Source organism: Malaclemys terrapin, chromosome 9 (genome assembly GCF_027887155.1).
Source record: "Malaclemys terrapin pileata isolate rMalTer1 chromosome 9, rMalTer1.hap1, whole genome shotgun sequence".
Lineage (NCBI taxonomy): Eukaryota > Metazoa > Chordata > Testudines > Emydidae > Malaclemys > Malaclemys terrapin.
The window spans coordinates 56,883,266-56,897,108 of record NC_071513.1 but is presented as its reverse complement, the minus strand read 5'-3'; the positions used below and the strand labels follow the sequence as shown (position 1 = coordinate 56,897,108).

General features: G+C 43.9%; 1 protein-coding gene across 5 annotated transcripts in view; it reads left to right on the top strand.

Moving 5' to 3' along the window:
* Window positions 1–13,843, top strand: part of STAG1 (stromal antigen 1) — a 391,372-nt gene that overhangs the window by 279,381 nt on the left and 98,148 nt on the right. For all 5 annotated transcript variants that reach the window (XM_054039941.1, XM_054039940.1, XM_054039942.1 and 2 more), the window contains 2 exons: window positions 4,382–4,469; window positions 6,115–6,195. In XM_054039941.1, coding sequence (XP_053895916.1) covers window positions 4,382–4,469; window positions 6,115–6,195 — 169 coding nt within the window. The remainder of the gene's footprint in view (window positions 1–4,381; window positions 4,470–6,114; window positions 6,196–13,843) is intronic.

The following is a 13,843-nucleotide window of genomic DNA, read 5'->3' as shown; positions in this document are numbered from 1 at the left end:
CCTCTTATCCCATGACTACTTAATTTGCTTAAGAACCTTTGGTGAGGGACTTTTTCAAAGGCTTTCTGAAAGTCTAAGTACAGTACATTCACTGAATCATCCTTGTCCGCATGTTTGTTGACCCTCAAAGAATTCTAATAGATTGGTTGAGGCATGATTTCCCTTTACAAAAGCCATGTTGACTCTTCCATTGTGTTTATCTATGTGTCTGATAATTTCTGTTCTTTACCATAGTTTCAACCTTTTTGCCTCGTGCTGAAGTTAGGCTTACCGGCCTCTAATTGCCAGGTTTGCCTCTGGAGCCTTTTTTAAAAATTGGGGTCACATTGCTATCCTCCAGTCATCTGGTATAGACACTGATTTAAGTGATAGATTACATACCACAGTTAGTAGTTCTGCAATTTCATATTTGATTTCTTTCAGAACTCTTGAGTAAATACCATCTGGTTCTGGTGACTTGTTATTGTTTAATTTATCAATTTGTTTCAAAACTTCCTCTGTTGACACCTGAATTTGGGACAGTTCCTCAAATTTGTCACCTAAAAAGAATGGCTCAGATGTAGGAATCTCCTACACATCCTCTGCAGTGAAGACCGATGCAAAGAATTCATTTAGCTTCTCCACAATGACCTTGTCTTCCTTGAGTGCTCCTTTAGCACCTCGATTGTCCAGTTTCCCCACTGACTGTTTGGCAGGCTTTCTGCTTCTGATGCACTTAAAAAAAATTGCTGTTTCTTTTAAGTCTTTTGCTAGTTGCTCTTCAAATTATTTTTTCGCCTGCCTAAATATAGTTTTTCATTTGACTTGCCAGAGTTTGAGCGACTTTCTATTTTCCTCAGTAGGATTTGACTTCCAGTTTTTAAAGGATGCCTTTTTGCCTCTAACTGCCTCTTTTACTCTGTTGTTTAGCCATGATGACATTTTTCTGACCTTCTTACACTGTTTTTTTTATTTTGGGGTATACCTTTCCGTATGTCATTGGTACCAATATGCAAATTCCTGTCATGATCTTACTCTGTGGGCTGCAGGTCCTAACAACAGCACCTTTCAGCTTTGCAGTTGGTACATCTTCCTCTTCTCACTGAAGTTATCTTGCCTGCTCACCACCTCCTTGCCCCCAGTGGGGGTTGAAGCTTAGTGTGCTCTCCGTGAAACCTCAGTTTACATGTTCTATGATACACGATTGTACTATGAACTAACCATGCCTCCATCTCCAAGGTCATCTCAATTTTCCTCATATAATAGGAAATTGTATTGTTACTGTACTGGCTGAATCCATGCATTCTAAGGAAGTGGAAATGCATAAGTTGGTGTGAACAGAGCCTACAAGGGAATAAAGGTGCATATAGCAGAGGCATTCAAAGCCTCTAGTACAACTGCCATTACCAATATGAAAAGAGCAGTGGTCTTGTGGGCAGAGAGAGAGACTCATTTTTTAGAGATTCCAAGGCCAGAAGAGACCATAGTAATCACCTAGTCTGACCTCCTGTATAGCAGGGCCAGAGAAATTCCCCAAAATAATTCCTACAGCATATCTTTTTTTAATAAAATCCAGTCTTGATTTAAACATTGTCAGTAATAGAGACTCCATTATGGCCCTTGGTAAGTTGTTCCAATGGTTATTTACCCTCACTATTAAACATTTGTCTTATTTCCAGTCTGAATGTGTCTAGCTTCAACTTTCAGCCATTGAATCATGTTATAGCTGACTCTGCTAGACTGAAGAGCCCATTATTAAATATTTGTTCCCCAGGTAGATAGTAATATACTATGACAGTCACCCCTTAACCTTCTCTTTTTTAAACTAAATAGATTGAGCTGTATTTCACTAGAATGCATGTTTCTAATCCTTTAAACATTCTTGTGGTTCTTCTCTGAATTCTCTCCAATTTATCAACATCCTTCTTGAATTGGGGGTATTGAAATTGGACACAGCATTCCAGCAGCGATCATACCAGTGTCAAGTATAGAGGTAAATTAACCTCTTTACACCTACTTGGGATTCTCCTATTTATGCATCCCAGGATTGCATTTGTTCTTTTGGACACAGCATCATGCTGGGAGCTCCTGTTCAGCTGATTATCCATCACGACCCCCAAATCTTTTTCAGAGTCACTGCTTCCCAGAATAGTGTCCCCTATTCTGCAAGTATGCCTTACATTCTTTGTCCCTAAATGTATACATTTATGGTTAGCTTTATTGAAACACACATTGTTTGCTTGTGCCCATTTTACCAAGCAATGCAGATCTCTATGAATCAGTGATCTGTCCCCTTCACTATTTACCCCACCCTCAATTTCTTTGTCATTGCAAACTTTTGAGGAGGGCCTGTAAAGTTTATACATGGCCTTAAATCCTCACTTTCCGTTGCCATCCTCTCCCTGCTAATGCAGCATTTGGTGGTAGAAGGATGTTACAAAACAGAGTGCCCTAGTAACCCTGAAATGTCTTTTCAGTTCTGCATACATAAATTGAATCTTCCCTCCCTAGGGATGATTTACTGCTTTCTGAATCCCACTGTAAAGACTGTCTGACATGGTGGGAACTAAAAGGGAAAATTCTGTCTTACCAATTGATTTTCATTCTACTACCCTCCATGTCAGACAGTCTGACCCTCCCTCAGAGTATTGCATTATGACCAGGTATTCTTCTGGCTGTTGTTCACTTGTTAACTAGTTTGGAAGAGAAGAGGGTGTTCCTCCAGGAAATCCCCAAATTTCATGTCAAAACTCTTCTGCAAATAGATGAGTTGAATTGCACTTTTAAACTTTTGTATAGTTAGTACTTTTCCAGCTTTGGAGGTTATCGTTCTGAGATTTTTTCCTGAGGGGCAGACCTAAGCCCAGGCATAAAGCAAAGATCTGGTCTGTCTTCAGTTCATTTGCCATGGAAACAGAGAACACTCCTGTGAAGACTGTCTGTCTGTCATTGAGGGTCCTAGAATGAAAATTCACAAATAAGACAGAATTTTTATTTTCTCCTTCCCTACAGAAATAAACTGTTTCAGCATGACTGCATCTACACTAGGAGGTTGTGTACCGCTTTAACTCTGTTGGTATTATTCAAATGGTACAACTTTTGTGTGTGGACAAGTCTTTGTGCTTTGTTGAATCAGGGTCAGTGTATACAACAAGATTATTCAGAGACAGTAACTTGGGGGCCTAGAATTTACATAATACACATCTTATTGTCATGGAGCCAAGCCTACCTGAAATTCAGCTTTTATGAGGGTTGGTTTGTTTGTTTGTCTTTAGGGTCTTCTACAATTCTGCTATTCAAGAGTTTTTAATTAAATGACAATATGGGTAGGTACAAACCAATAGCAGAGACTGCCCCAATATTTCCTCACTTTTCAGCACAAAAGGATTAGTTTGTATAACTGCGTATAACAATCAGTTCTTCAGCAATAAGAGTGTAGTTTTACATTAAGGCCATGTCTGTACTTACGGGTGATCTATGCTGCTGTGATCAATGCAGCGAGGGTCGATTTAGCGGGTCTGGTGAAAGTGCAGTGCGCTCTCCGGTTGACTTCAGTACCCCACCGGAATGAGAAGAGTAAGGTTAGTCGACGAGGGAGTGTCTCCCTTCGACACAGCGTGGTGTAGACACCGCAGTAGGTCAACCTAATCTACGTCGACTCCAGTTAACATTCACATAGCTGGAGTAGTGTAATTTAGGTTGACTTATTGTGGTAGTTTAGACAAGGCCTAAGTCATTGAAATCAGTGAGTTTCTATGTAGGTGCAGGCATCCACCCATATGGTTCTCTTTGCAGGATCAGGGCCTTATAACTTGATGTGAAGTGACGGGTCTCATGAGCTTTTCTCAGTATTCTTCCCCTCTAGTCTCCTGTAACTAGATCCCTTCTGTCTTACATTAGATATTTTAGAATGTTTACTATTTTAAAATTAAATATTTTATTGCAAATAACTAGAGAAAAATACTAAATTTACTTTGCCTAAAAAATATTTTTCATTTAAAATATTTTATTTGACTTCCCTTGTGGGTATCTGCCACAATGCCAGAGAAATGCCTGCTGAAGTTCCAGCAGTGTTTAGAATCACAGAAGTAAGCTGATTTAGAGACAAGTTCGAGACATGGTAGTTTGGCCACAATTCAGCTACCTCCGTATATATAGAGGTGTATTATTTGCATTGATTTTAATTCTGCATTAACAAAAATCTCTTGTGGTAAATATTTCTAGTTTATGAAAAAGCACAACTTCAAATTTGAATGTAGTATGAACTAATTTATACAAGTGTCTTTCAAACTGCTCTTTTGTCTCAACATTGCAAACAAATACTGAACTATTGATTGAGTCATAAAGACAGTTTTCTTCTCATGAAACTCAACTAATGTCTTTTTATTACCTCTTGTTTTAGTGCTCATGATCTCACAAAATGGGATCTGTTTAGTAACTGCTACAGATTACTGAGGACTGGAATTGAACATGGAGCCATGCCAGAACAGGTACAATTAGCAATATATACATTATATCGTTTGGGGGAGTTAAGCTTTATGAGTTTTAGTAGAACAATCATAGAGAAGCACAATAAGTTGATGCCCTAGCCTTTAATTTCCTGATACCACAGTTTAAACCATGCTTTTTGGTCACACAGTGAAATTAATTTTAATGAAATTCCTGGGATTTTCAATGAAAGGTCAGTATTAGTGAGGTGCATGGCCGGGAGTCAGGAGACTTGGGTTCTGTTCTTGGCTCTGCAGCTGACTCACTGTGTAACTTTAACTAAGTCACTTAGGCCCCAGTCTTTAAAGGTATTTAGGCATTGCTGTGCCTAAATACCTTTAAAAATCTGGTCCTTAATCTTCCTGTGCCTTGGTTTCCTCCTCTGCTATGGAATGTGCTACATACATGCTAGATAAGATTAGAATTATGATTACACTGTAATGTTGGTTCAGTGACTATTTAAGTATTTGTCCATAGTGTAACAATCACTGAGCCAGAGAGCAAGAATGACTTTGTAGTCCAGTGGTTTGGGCACCCATGTGGGAGACCCAGCATCAATTCCCCCTGCACCAGTCACTCATTATTTGTGCACAGTGGTACAGTTTGAACAGGAAAGATGGAAGGAGCCCCACCTCAGAATATCCCATAGCTGAGTGTTTAGAGTAGTCTTCTGAGGCATAGGAGACCTCTGTTCAGATCCTTTCTCCCCCCTCTGGTGGAGAGGGGAATTGAACCTGGATCTCCTACATCCCAGGCCAGTGCTCTAATGACTGGTCTAAAAGCTATAAGGTTGGCACCTCCTCCTCCAGTAGCTTCTTGCTAAAATGGCTTTAAGAAGCCTGTCTCTGTGGAAAGGGTGGGGTTTAGCATGCACTCCTCTGGTCGGCATTTCCCATTCGCTGTCTTAGGTGGCTCCCCACCTAGTGTTCCTGCTTTTATGAAATGCAGTTTATCCTCACGTAAAACTTAATTGTGAAGCACTTAGGGCTGCCACAGACATAACATACCTGACAAAAAACCTCCAGCATAGAGAAATAAAAAGTTAAGTGCTCTTCCAGTATAGCTTCTCTGCCCCTAGACTGTTCATTTCTATTGATTGTGGGAAGGATCACTGATCTGGACAAGATTTTGAGAGGAAGTAACAGTTGTCCTTTACATTTCTTACTGAATTTCAGGTGACACCTCCCACTGATATCTCTGTTTGTAGCACTAATATTATCCCTGCCATCTCCATGAGACATGTGTTCTCTCTGATTTGCATCACGTTACCAGGCTGTCATACTGACAGTTTAAGAATTCGATGGATTAAAATACATGCTTTTATATGGAGATATCCAGATGCTGGATCATACTTTTGTCATGTTCAGACTTGCCTATGCCTTTCTTTACTCTGCTCTGACAGACAAAAACTGTTAATTTTCCTTCACAGCACCTACAATTTTTTTCCCCACCAAATGAGGTAAACGATCTTTACTCATACTAAGATGCTAGGGGGTAAAATCATACCTTTGAAAATGAGAAGTGCTACACAAGAGCTATTATCGCTTCTTTTCCAAAATTCTTCATAAACTTTAGCTAAATTTTAGTTAAAGACGTGTACTTGATGTCTTCCAGTGTATTGGCATTCTTTGTGTTCCTCTATTACAGATAGTTGTTCAGGCACTACAGTGTTCTCATTACTCTATTCTCTGGCAGCTGGTGAAAATCACAGAAGGGTCCCCCTCCAAAGTAAGTAAAAATTCCTATATATACAGTTGTTACTGAAGAAGTTTAACCTTGCTTAGGTCACTAGGTACATTGGTCCTGATTCCCCATTCCCTGTATTATGTGCAGTCATTTTTACACCAGTGCAAAGTGGGTGTAAATCGTTACCATTCTAATTTACTAGCATTTAATATCCACTTTGACCAGACAGAGTACAGGGCAATGGAGGATCTGCCCCTGCTCTGTATTGGAAGTTGATCCTGATTGATTTTTCATTTCTGAAGATGTCTAATACACTTCTCTAAGGGCACAGATGCCTGTGTCAGAGATTAAGTGTTGGTGATACAGCTTATCCAATTAGAATGGATTGCAGTTTGGGAAATAATGTTGATTTGTAGCATCACAGATAACTGAAGACCTACATGGTATTTAATTTTTAATGAATAACTATATTTTTAATGTTGCCAAAGGCAAATGTAAGTTTGCTAGTAGTGGATGTTACTAATGAAGCACTAAGCAATAACTATCAGCATTATTAAAGCAGAAAGGTCTCTTCATATTATTAATGTTACTGATTTAAAACAATGGTACAAAACTAAACCTAATTATCATAAAACCATGGGCAGCAGCAAACACTTTGCACACACAAAGTCCTGGACTGCCCAACACCTTATCTCTATACACACATCACCTCCCAAAAGACCCCTTGTGCTCCTGACTTGCGTTGCAGTGTTTTCTTTATGTAACAGATACAGTCTTACCATGTCAAATGAAACTCTTACAGTTTGTTCCTTAGTCATATTAATAAAGAGCCTGATTCAGAAAAGCATCTCTATTCAGGACAGGACTTAAGCATATGTTTAAGTGTTTCTGGAATTGGGGCCAAAATGTGAAGCGATGTCTGCTATGTCAATGTAACTGTGCTATAAAACTGGGACACAAAGAACTCTTCCACCTTCTAAGGATCAGCCTCTTTGTAAAACGAAAGGAAGTTGTAGCTCATTTTAAAAATGATTTTTAGGACCATATATCAGTGAATAAGCATGTATTTAATATGATTCTGACACAGGAGGTAAGGGACGACTGCATTCTAGCATGCATAATTATCCAGTAGGACACATTAAAAAAATCCTACAAATGATTTTAAATTGTTGTAATTTGATTTCAGACTCACTTTGCAATGCATATATTTAACTGCATAAAAACAAAAAAGAGCTCACTTTCCCGTCTCTCTTTGGAAGATAGAAAAGCACAAGTAGGTTAAGGCATCCTAGTAGCACTGTATAAAATGCTGAGTCTAGACGAGACAAATGCATATTTTGCTGTAGAAAGAGTTATAGGAAATGACTCATGCTCTGAGCAAGCAGCAATGCAAATGTTGTGAAGACATTCTTGTATATGTATCCGTATTCAAACTTCTTCACTAATTCTTTTAATAGGTTAATCCAGATTACATTGATGCAGCTAGACAGGCTTGAATTAGAAAAAGTACCATTCCTAGAGCTTTTATATATTTGTAATTGGATGGCACCAACTATGAAAGACCATTTGCAATATAAATTAATTCTACAACTGGAAGCCCCAAATTTATGTTTTTTAGTTTTATAGTTTCTAAATTTTCAGTTCTAACTCTGGGACTTTTCCTTTCCTATATGTGCATCGATCGTTGATGTGCTGAATCATTTTAAAGTAATTGGATAGAATTTTGAGTGACATCATACTAATAAGTAATACAGCTGTGGAGCTGTTACTATTTGGATGGCTTGGATTTGCCCCCAGAATAGCACAAAGTCTACTGGAATGTTTCTGAGGCTTGCTCTCCCTGATCAAATGAAAAGAAGCATTATGTTGTATTCCAATGGCAGAGACAATATCCTTCATCTGGCGACTTCAGCTCACTTTTCCAAAAACCTCAGCCTGGCCAACAACAGAAGGCAGGGTAAAGGGAAGCACCTCAGAGAGAAGCGAGGGGCAACATCTGTTGCTCATATGTGCTTTCATAGATTCTAAGGCCAGAAGAGACCATTATGATCATCTGGTCTGACAATAGACCTTCCCCAAATTAATTCCTAGCACAGATCTTTTAGAAAAAAATCCAAACTTGATTTTAAAATTGTCAGTGATGGAGAATTCACCCTTGGTAAATTGTTCCAGTGATTAATTACCTTTACCATTAAAAAATCATGCCTTATTTCAAGTCTGAATGTGTCTAGCTTCAACTTCCAGCCATTGGATTTTATTAGACCTTTCTCTGCTAGATTGAAGAGCTCATTATTAAATATTTGTTCCTGTCACAGGGTAGCTGGTCTCTGTGGATAGACTGAGCACTGCTCCCCTGGACTGGAGCAGGTGAGCTTAATCCCGTTAATTAAAGAGAGCTGGGCTACACCTGGGTCTATGAAGGGCTGCTAGTAGGCAGCTGAGAGGGAAGGAATGTGACAGGCTGAGTCCTGGGCAGCAAAGGCCACACAGGAGTGGAACTAACTTCTGTGGTGAGTCCCTGGAGCAAGGGAGGGTTTAGGGAAGCAACCCTGCGGCTGCTGCTCCAAGGGGGGAGCAGAGCTGGCTGAGGCTAGGAAGATGCCAGGAGCTGGGCGGGGTTGCCTTGAAGACTGGAGGCCAGGTACTGACTTAAGACTGCATTCTGATTGGTTAGTTGTTTAACCTTTATTGTAAAAGAATAAACCCCTTTAACTGAGAGTGGGCATGGCAGCCCATGTTTGGAGCAAAGGTGAATCGGCAGCCATCCTGGTGACAGATGATACCAGAAGTGGGGTCTTAGTCCACCCCTATACTAAGTGGAAAGATGGAGTTGGTGATCAGCCTGATAGTGGCAGGGAAGCAGCAGAAGATAGCCGCTATGCAGAAACAGCAAGAACACCAGACCCAGACTTTGTTGATGCAGACGATGGAAAAATCAGCAGAAACAGCAGGAGGCCAGTTCACTACACAACAGAGGTGGCAAGAAGTCCACTCCAAACAACAGGAGTGGCTACAGAAGCGGTTGGGCTGCACCACACCTGGTAATGCAATTGGTGATGGGACTGGGGTCTGGGCCTTGCAAACCTTTGAGCACAAGATGACCCGGAGGCCTTCCTCCAGACATTCGAGTGTGTGGCAAAGGCAGTGAACTAGAAGGAGTCTATTTGGGCAGCCCACATAGCACAGTTTCTGAATGGTGAGGTGCAGGTGGCTTACTGGGAAATAAATGATGAGCAGGCAAACTCCTACTCTGTGGTGAAGGCAGCTATCCTGGACCAGTTAGGGCTGACTCCAGAGGCTTATCGGCCCAGGTTCCTGGTGGAACCATTCTCGTGAGGGGCACATCTGCAGCCTCTTGAGGTGGTGTGTCTGCCCAGAAACCGAGTCAGGGGAGAAAGTTCTGGATCAGGTGGTCCTTGAACAGTTCCTGAAGGTTCTGCCCAGAGGGGCATAGAGCTGGGTAAAGTGCTTCCGGCTGGCCTCAGTGGAGGAAGTGGTGGAGTGAGCTGAAGTCTTCTCCGAGGCTGAAGGAGACAAGCGACCCGGACAATGTAGTAAACTGAGGGGAGTTCACCAGGGGGTAACCCGGGGGAAGCCCTCAAGTGGGAAATACCCCATGTGTCCTAAATTCAGGAGGCGCACAGCACCTACAAGGGTCCTGGGGAGCCCTGCAGGTTACTGGAAATACTAGTGGGAAGGGACCAAGAGGCTCTGGGGTTTGTTTCCCTTGTGCCAGGCTGGGCATATTAAAAAAAAAAATCAATGCCCAATTATGAACTGCGTCTACCTAAACTGTTACTACAGTGGGACCAAGCTGTGGGGTCCACTCTGAGAGTTGAGATGGGCACACAGTGGATAGTAGCAGTTAGGGTGGGAGGAACTGTAGTAAAGGGACTTGTATTGGGTGCACTCTGGTTCTGGAAGACCAGTTGAAGTTAAATAGCCTGGACAGACACCTCCCAGCGAATGTCTCTTGTATCCATAGCGAGACCCAAGTCTACCCCACTGCAGAAGTTGAGCTGGAGGCACGGGGTCAGAGAGCTTGACTGTTTGTCTGGGTGGTAAAGGTCGTCTTGGCCCACAGTTCTGGGGAGAGACTGGGTGGGTTTCTCAGCCCTCATGCAAAAAGGGCTAGGACCATCTAGGAAAGGAAGTAAGGTGGCTGAGAGGCAGAGTAAGGAGGGCAAAGGGGGACTGAAAGGGAGAACACAGTTTTCCCCAAGGCCTGAGGGACCAGCTTAGGAAGTGCCAACAGGAGTTGGACAAGGTAAGTACCTCACGGGAGAAAATCATCAGCCAACGTGTCAGGTTAGAACAGGGGTCTCAAACGCCAAATGACCACGAGGGCCAGTTCATTGGCCTGAGGGCCTCATCACTGACCGCCCCCCCACCCCGCTGGCCCCGGCTCTGCCCCCACTCCACCCCTTCCATGAGTCCCCACCTCTTCCCATCCCTTCCCTGCCCCCATTCCAACCCATTCCCTGAAGTCCCCACCCCAATTCCGTCCGCTCCCTGCCCCCAGAGGGTGCATGAGGGGTGTGGCGGGGGCTCAGGACAGGGAGTTGAGGTGCAGCAGGGGGCTCAGGGTGCAGAAGGGGTGTGGGATGCAGCAGGGGGCTCAGGGCAGGGAGTTGGGGTGTGGGGTGCAGCAGGGGGCTCAGGGCAGGGAGTTGGGGTACAGGAGGGGTGTGGGATGCAGCAGGGGGCTCAGGGCAGGGGGTTGAGATTCAGGCAGGGGCCTCAGGACAGGGAGTTGGGGTGCAGCAGGGGGTTGGGGTTCAGGCAGGGGGCTCAGGGCAGGGAGTTGGGGTGCAGCAGGGGGTTGGGGTTCAGGCAGGGGGCTCAGGGCAGGGAGTTGGGGTGCAGCAGGGGGTTGGGTTGAAGGCAGTGGGCTCAGGGCAGGGGATAGGGGTGCAGAAGGGGTGTGGGATGCAGGCAGGGGGCTCAGGGCAGGGAGTTGGGGGACGGGGTGCAGGAAGGCTTTGGGCTCCAGGGTGGCAGCAGTGCAGGCTGCCGGCCCCGGCCCCACTCCACTCTGGGAAGTAGCTGGAACCATGTTCCTGCGGCCCCTGGGGGAGGGGGACGCAGAGCTCCTCATGCTGCTTGCCGCGCCTGCAGGTATCTCCCCCGAAGCTCCCATTGGCTGTGGTTCCCTGTTCCCGGTCAATGGGAGCTGCGCAGGGGGGCGGTGCCTGGAAGCCAGGGCAACACACAGCCCTCTGCTTCTTCTCCCCCTCCTTCCTCCTCCACCCCTCCCACCCCCCCCAGCCGCAGGGACGTGATGCCAGCTGCTTCAGGGAGCGGCACGGGGCTCGAGGGGGGCAATCCTGCCGCTGTAGTTTGCCCACCCCTGCCCTGGAGGTAGTCCGGGGGGGCAGGCGCGGGCCACTTGGCAGGCCGCAGGAAATAGCCCCATGGGTCGCGTGTTTGAGACCTCTGGGTTAGAACAAGAGTTGGTCTGGGTGCAGGTGGGAGCCAAGGGGCAGAGGAAATAATGCTTGGCCCTGCACAAGAATTGGCCCAGGTCGAGAGAGGGGAAACTCAGCAGGGTACAGTGGGGACACACACAGATCCTCAGGTGCAGCAGGATACAGCAGGGACCCAGACTGAATCCCAGGCACAGGAGAATAAAGTGAGGAACCAGACGGAACCTTGGGGTCAGGAGAGTCCCATACTCAGCAGAGTACAGAGGGGACCCAAACGGAACCCTGGGTTCATCAGGATACTGTAAGGACCCAAACAGAATCCCAAACTCAGTGGGGTACTGTAGAGATCCTAACAGAGTCCTGAGCTCAGCAACATACACCAGGGACCCAGACAAAATCCCAAATTCAGTAGGGTACCGTGGGAACCCAGGCTGCACTACCTGTTGAACAAGCTAGCATGGGATCCCTCCAACAGGGAGAAGCCCAAGAAGGGGGCTGGGGTAGGAAGCAGGATACCAGAGCGGGGAGAACCGGAATTGGACTCAGTATTCCAGCAGTAGTTACACCAGTACTAAATAACCGGTAAAATAGCCTCTCTACTCATACTCGAGATTCCCCCATTTATGTATCCCAGGATTGCATTAGCTCTTTTGGCCACAGCATCACACTGGGAGCTCATGTTCAGCTGATTGTCCACCACAACCCCCAAATCTTTTTCAGAGTCACTGCTTCCCAGGATAGAATGCCACATCCTGTAAGTATGGCCTACATTCTTTGTTCTAGGTTTACATTTAGCTGTATTAAAACACATGTTGTTTGCTTGTGCCCAGTTTACCAAATGATCCAGATCGGTCTGAATATGTGACTTGTTCTTTTCATTATTTACCACTCCCCTAGTTTTTGTGTCATCTGCAATCTTTATCAGTGATGATTTTGTTTGCTTCCAGTCATTGATAAAATGTTTTAAATGGTATAGGGCCAAGAACCGATCCCTGCAGGACCCCGCTGGAAGCAGACCTACTTGATGACAATTCACCATTTACAGTTACATTTTGAGACCTATCAGTCAGCCAGTTTTTAATCCATTAGTTTGTGTAGCAGGCCTGAGATTTGGTATGCTGACTGAGTATAAATCCAGTCTTCCGTATGTCTGCCTTTCCTTCATTGTGGGAGCCATTTGATTCATGTTCTTTTTGCTATGGGTTGGAATTACCACAGATCAGTGTGTGTTAGAGATTATTCACTTCTGATGGGTAATCCAATTCCATCCTGTCAGTTACAAATCTGGTCATAGTAGTGCATGCATTTGTGACCTTCCAGGTTTGACTGTTGCAACTCCTTATAGTGGGAATGAAGCCAAACTGACTAAATAAGCTTAAACTAATACAAAATGCAGCAGCCTATTTGTTGAGTAACACAGATGGCTATAAACATATTGCCTCTGCTCTGCCCTCTGCGTTGGCTCCCCATCACTTACAGAGCCAAATTCAATTTTTGTCATGGTATTCAGAATGATCCATCAGATTGTCCCAAATCTAAGAGATCATCTCTTCTTTCTTGACCATGACTTCCTACAACAGCTACATTCCACCAGAATTATGACCAACAGAAGACAGAACTTTCTTGAGAGTGGGACCCAAATTTTGTAACTCACTTTCAGAGAGAGAAAAATGGTCACTAGCCTCACAGCTTTCAAAACTAAATGCAAAACCTATTTACTTGTGTTACCACAATATGTCTTCATGTAATCCTCACACACATGTGGAGGAGACAAGGGATGAGGCAGAAAACATATTCTAGTTTTCAAGCTACTTTTACAGGAAGGGAAAGAGAGAAAAATGTTTGGTAGTTGTAGTTTTTATTTAATTGGGAGGTCCTCAGTCACTACAGTGAAGAGGAGCATATAGGTACCTAGATAGATTTTTCCTGCTTGGGTTTAGACCACTGTCACTCACGAGGTTCTGGACATATTAGTAGAACATTATGCCACATATTGTGTGCTGCATCCTTCTCCTTTTTGCTGATGGGCTTGTCGATGTTTCCTTTAAGGAAGGCAGGATGCCAGCTGCTTTAAAGCAGTAGTACTGCAACCCTTTCAGGAGCCTGATTTATCTTGCATACCCCCAAGTTTCACCTCACTTAAAAACTACTTGCTTACAAAATCAGACATAAAAATACAAAAGTGTCACAGCACACTGTTACTGAAAAACTGCTTACTTTCTCATTTTTTACCACATAATTATAAAATAAATTTATTGGAATAT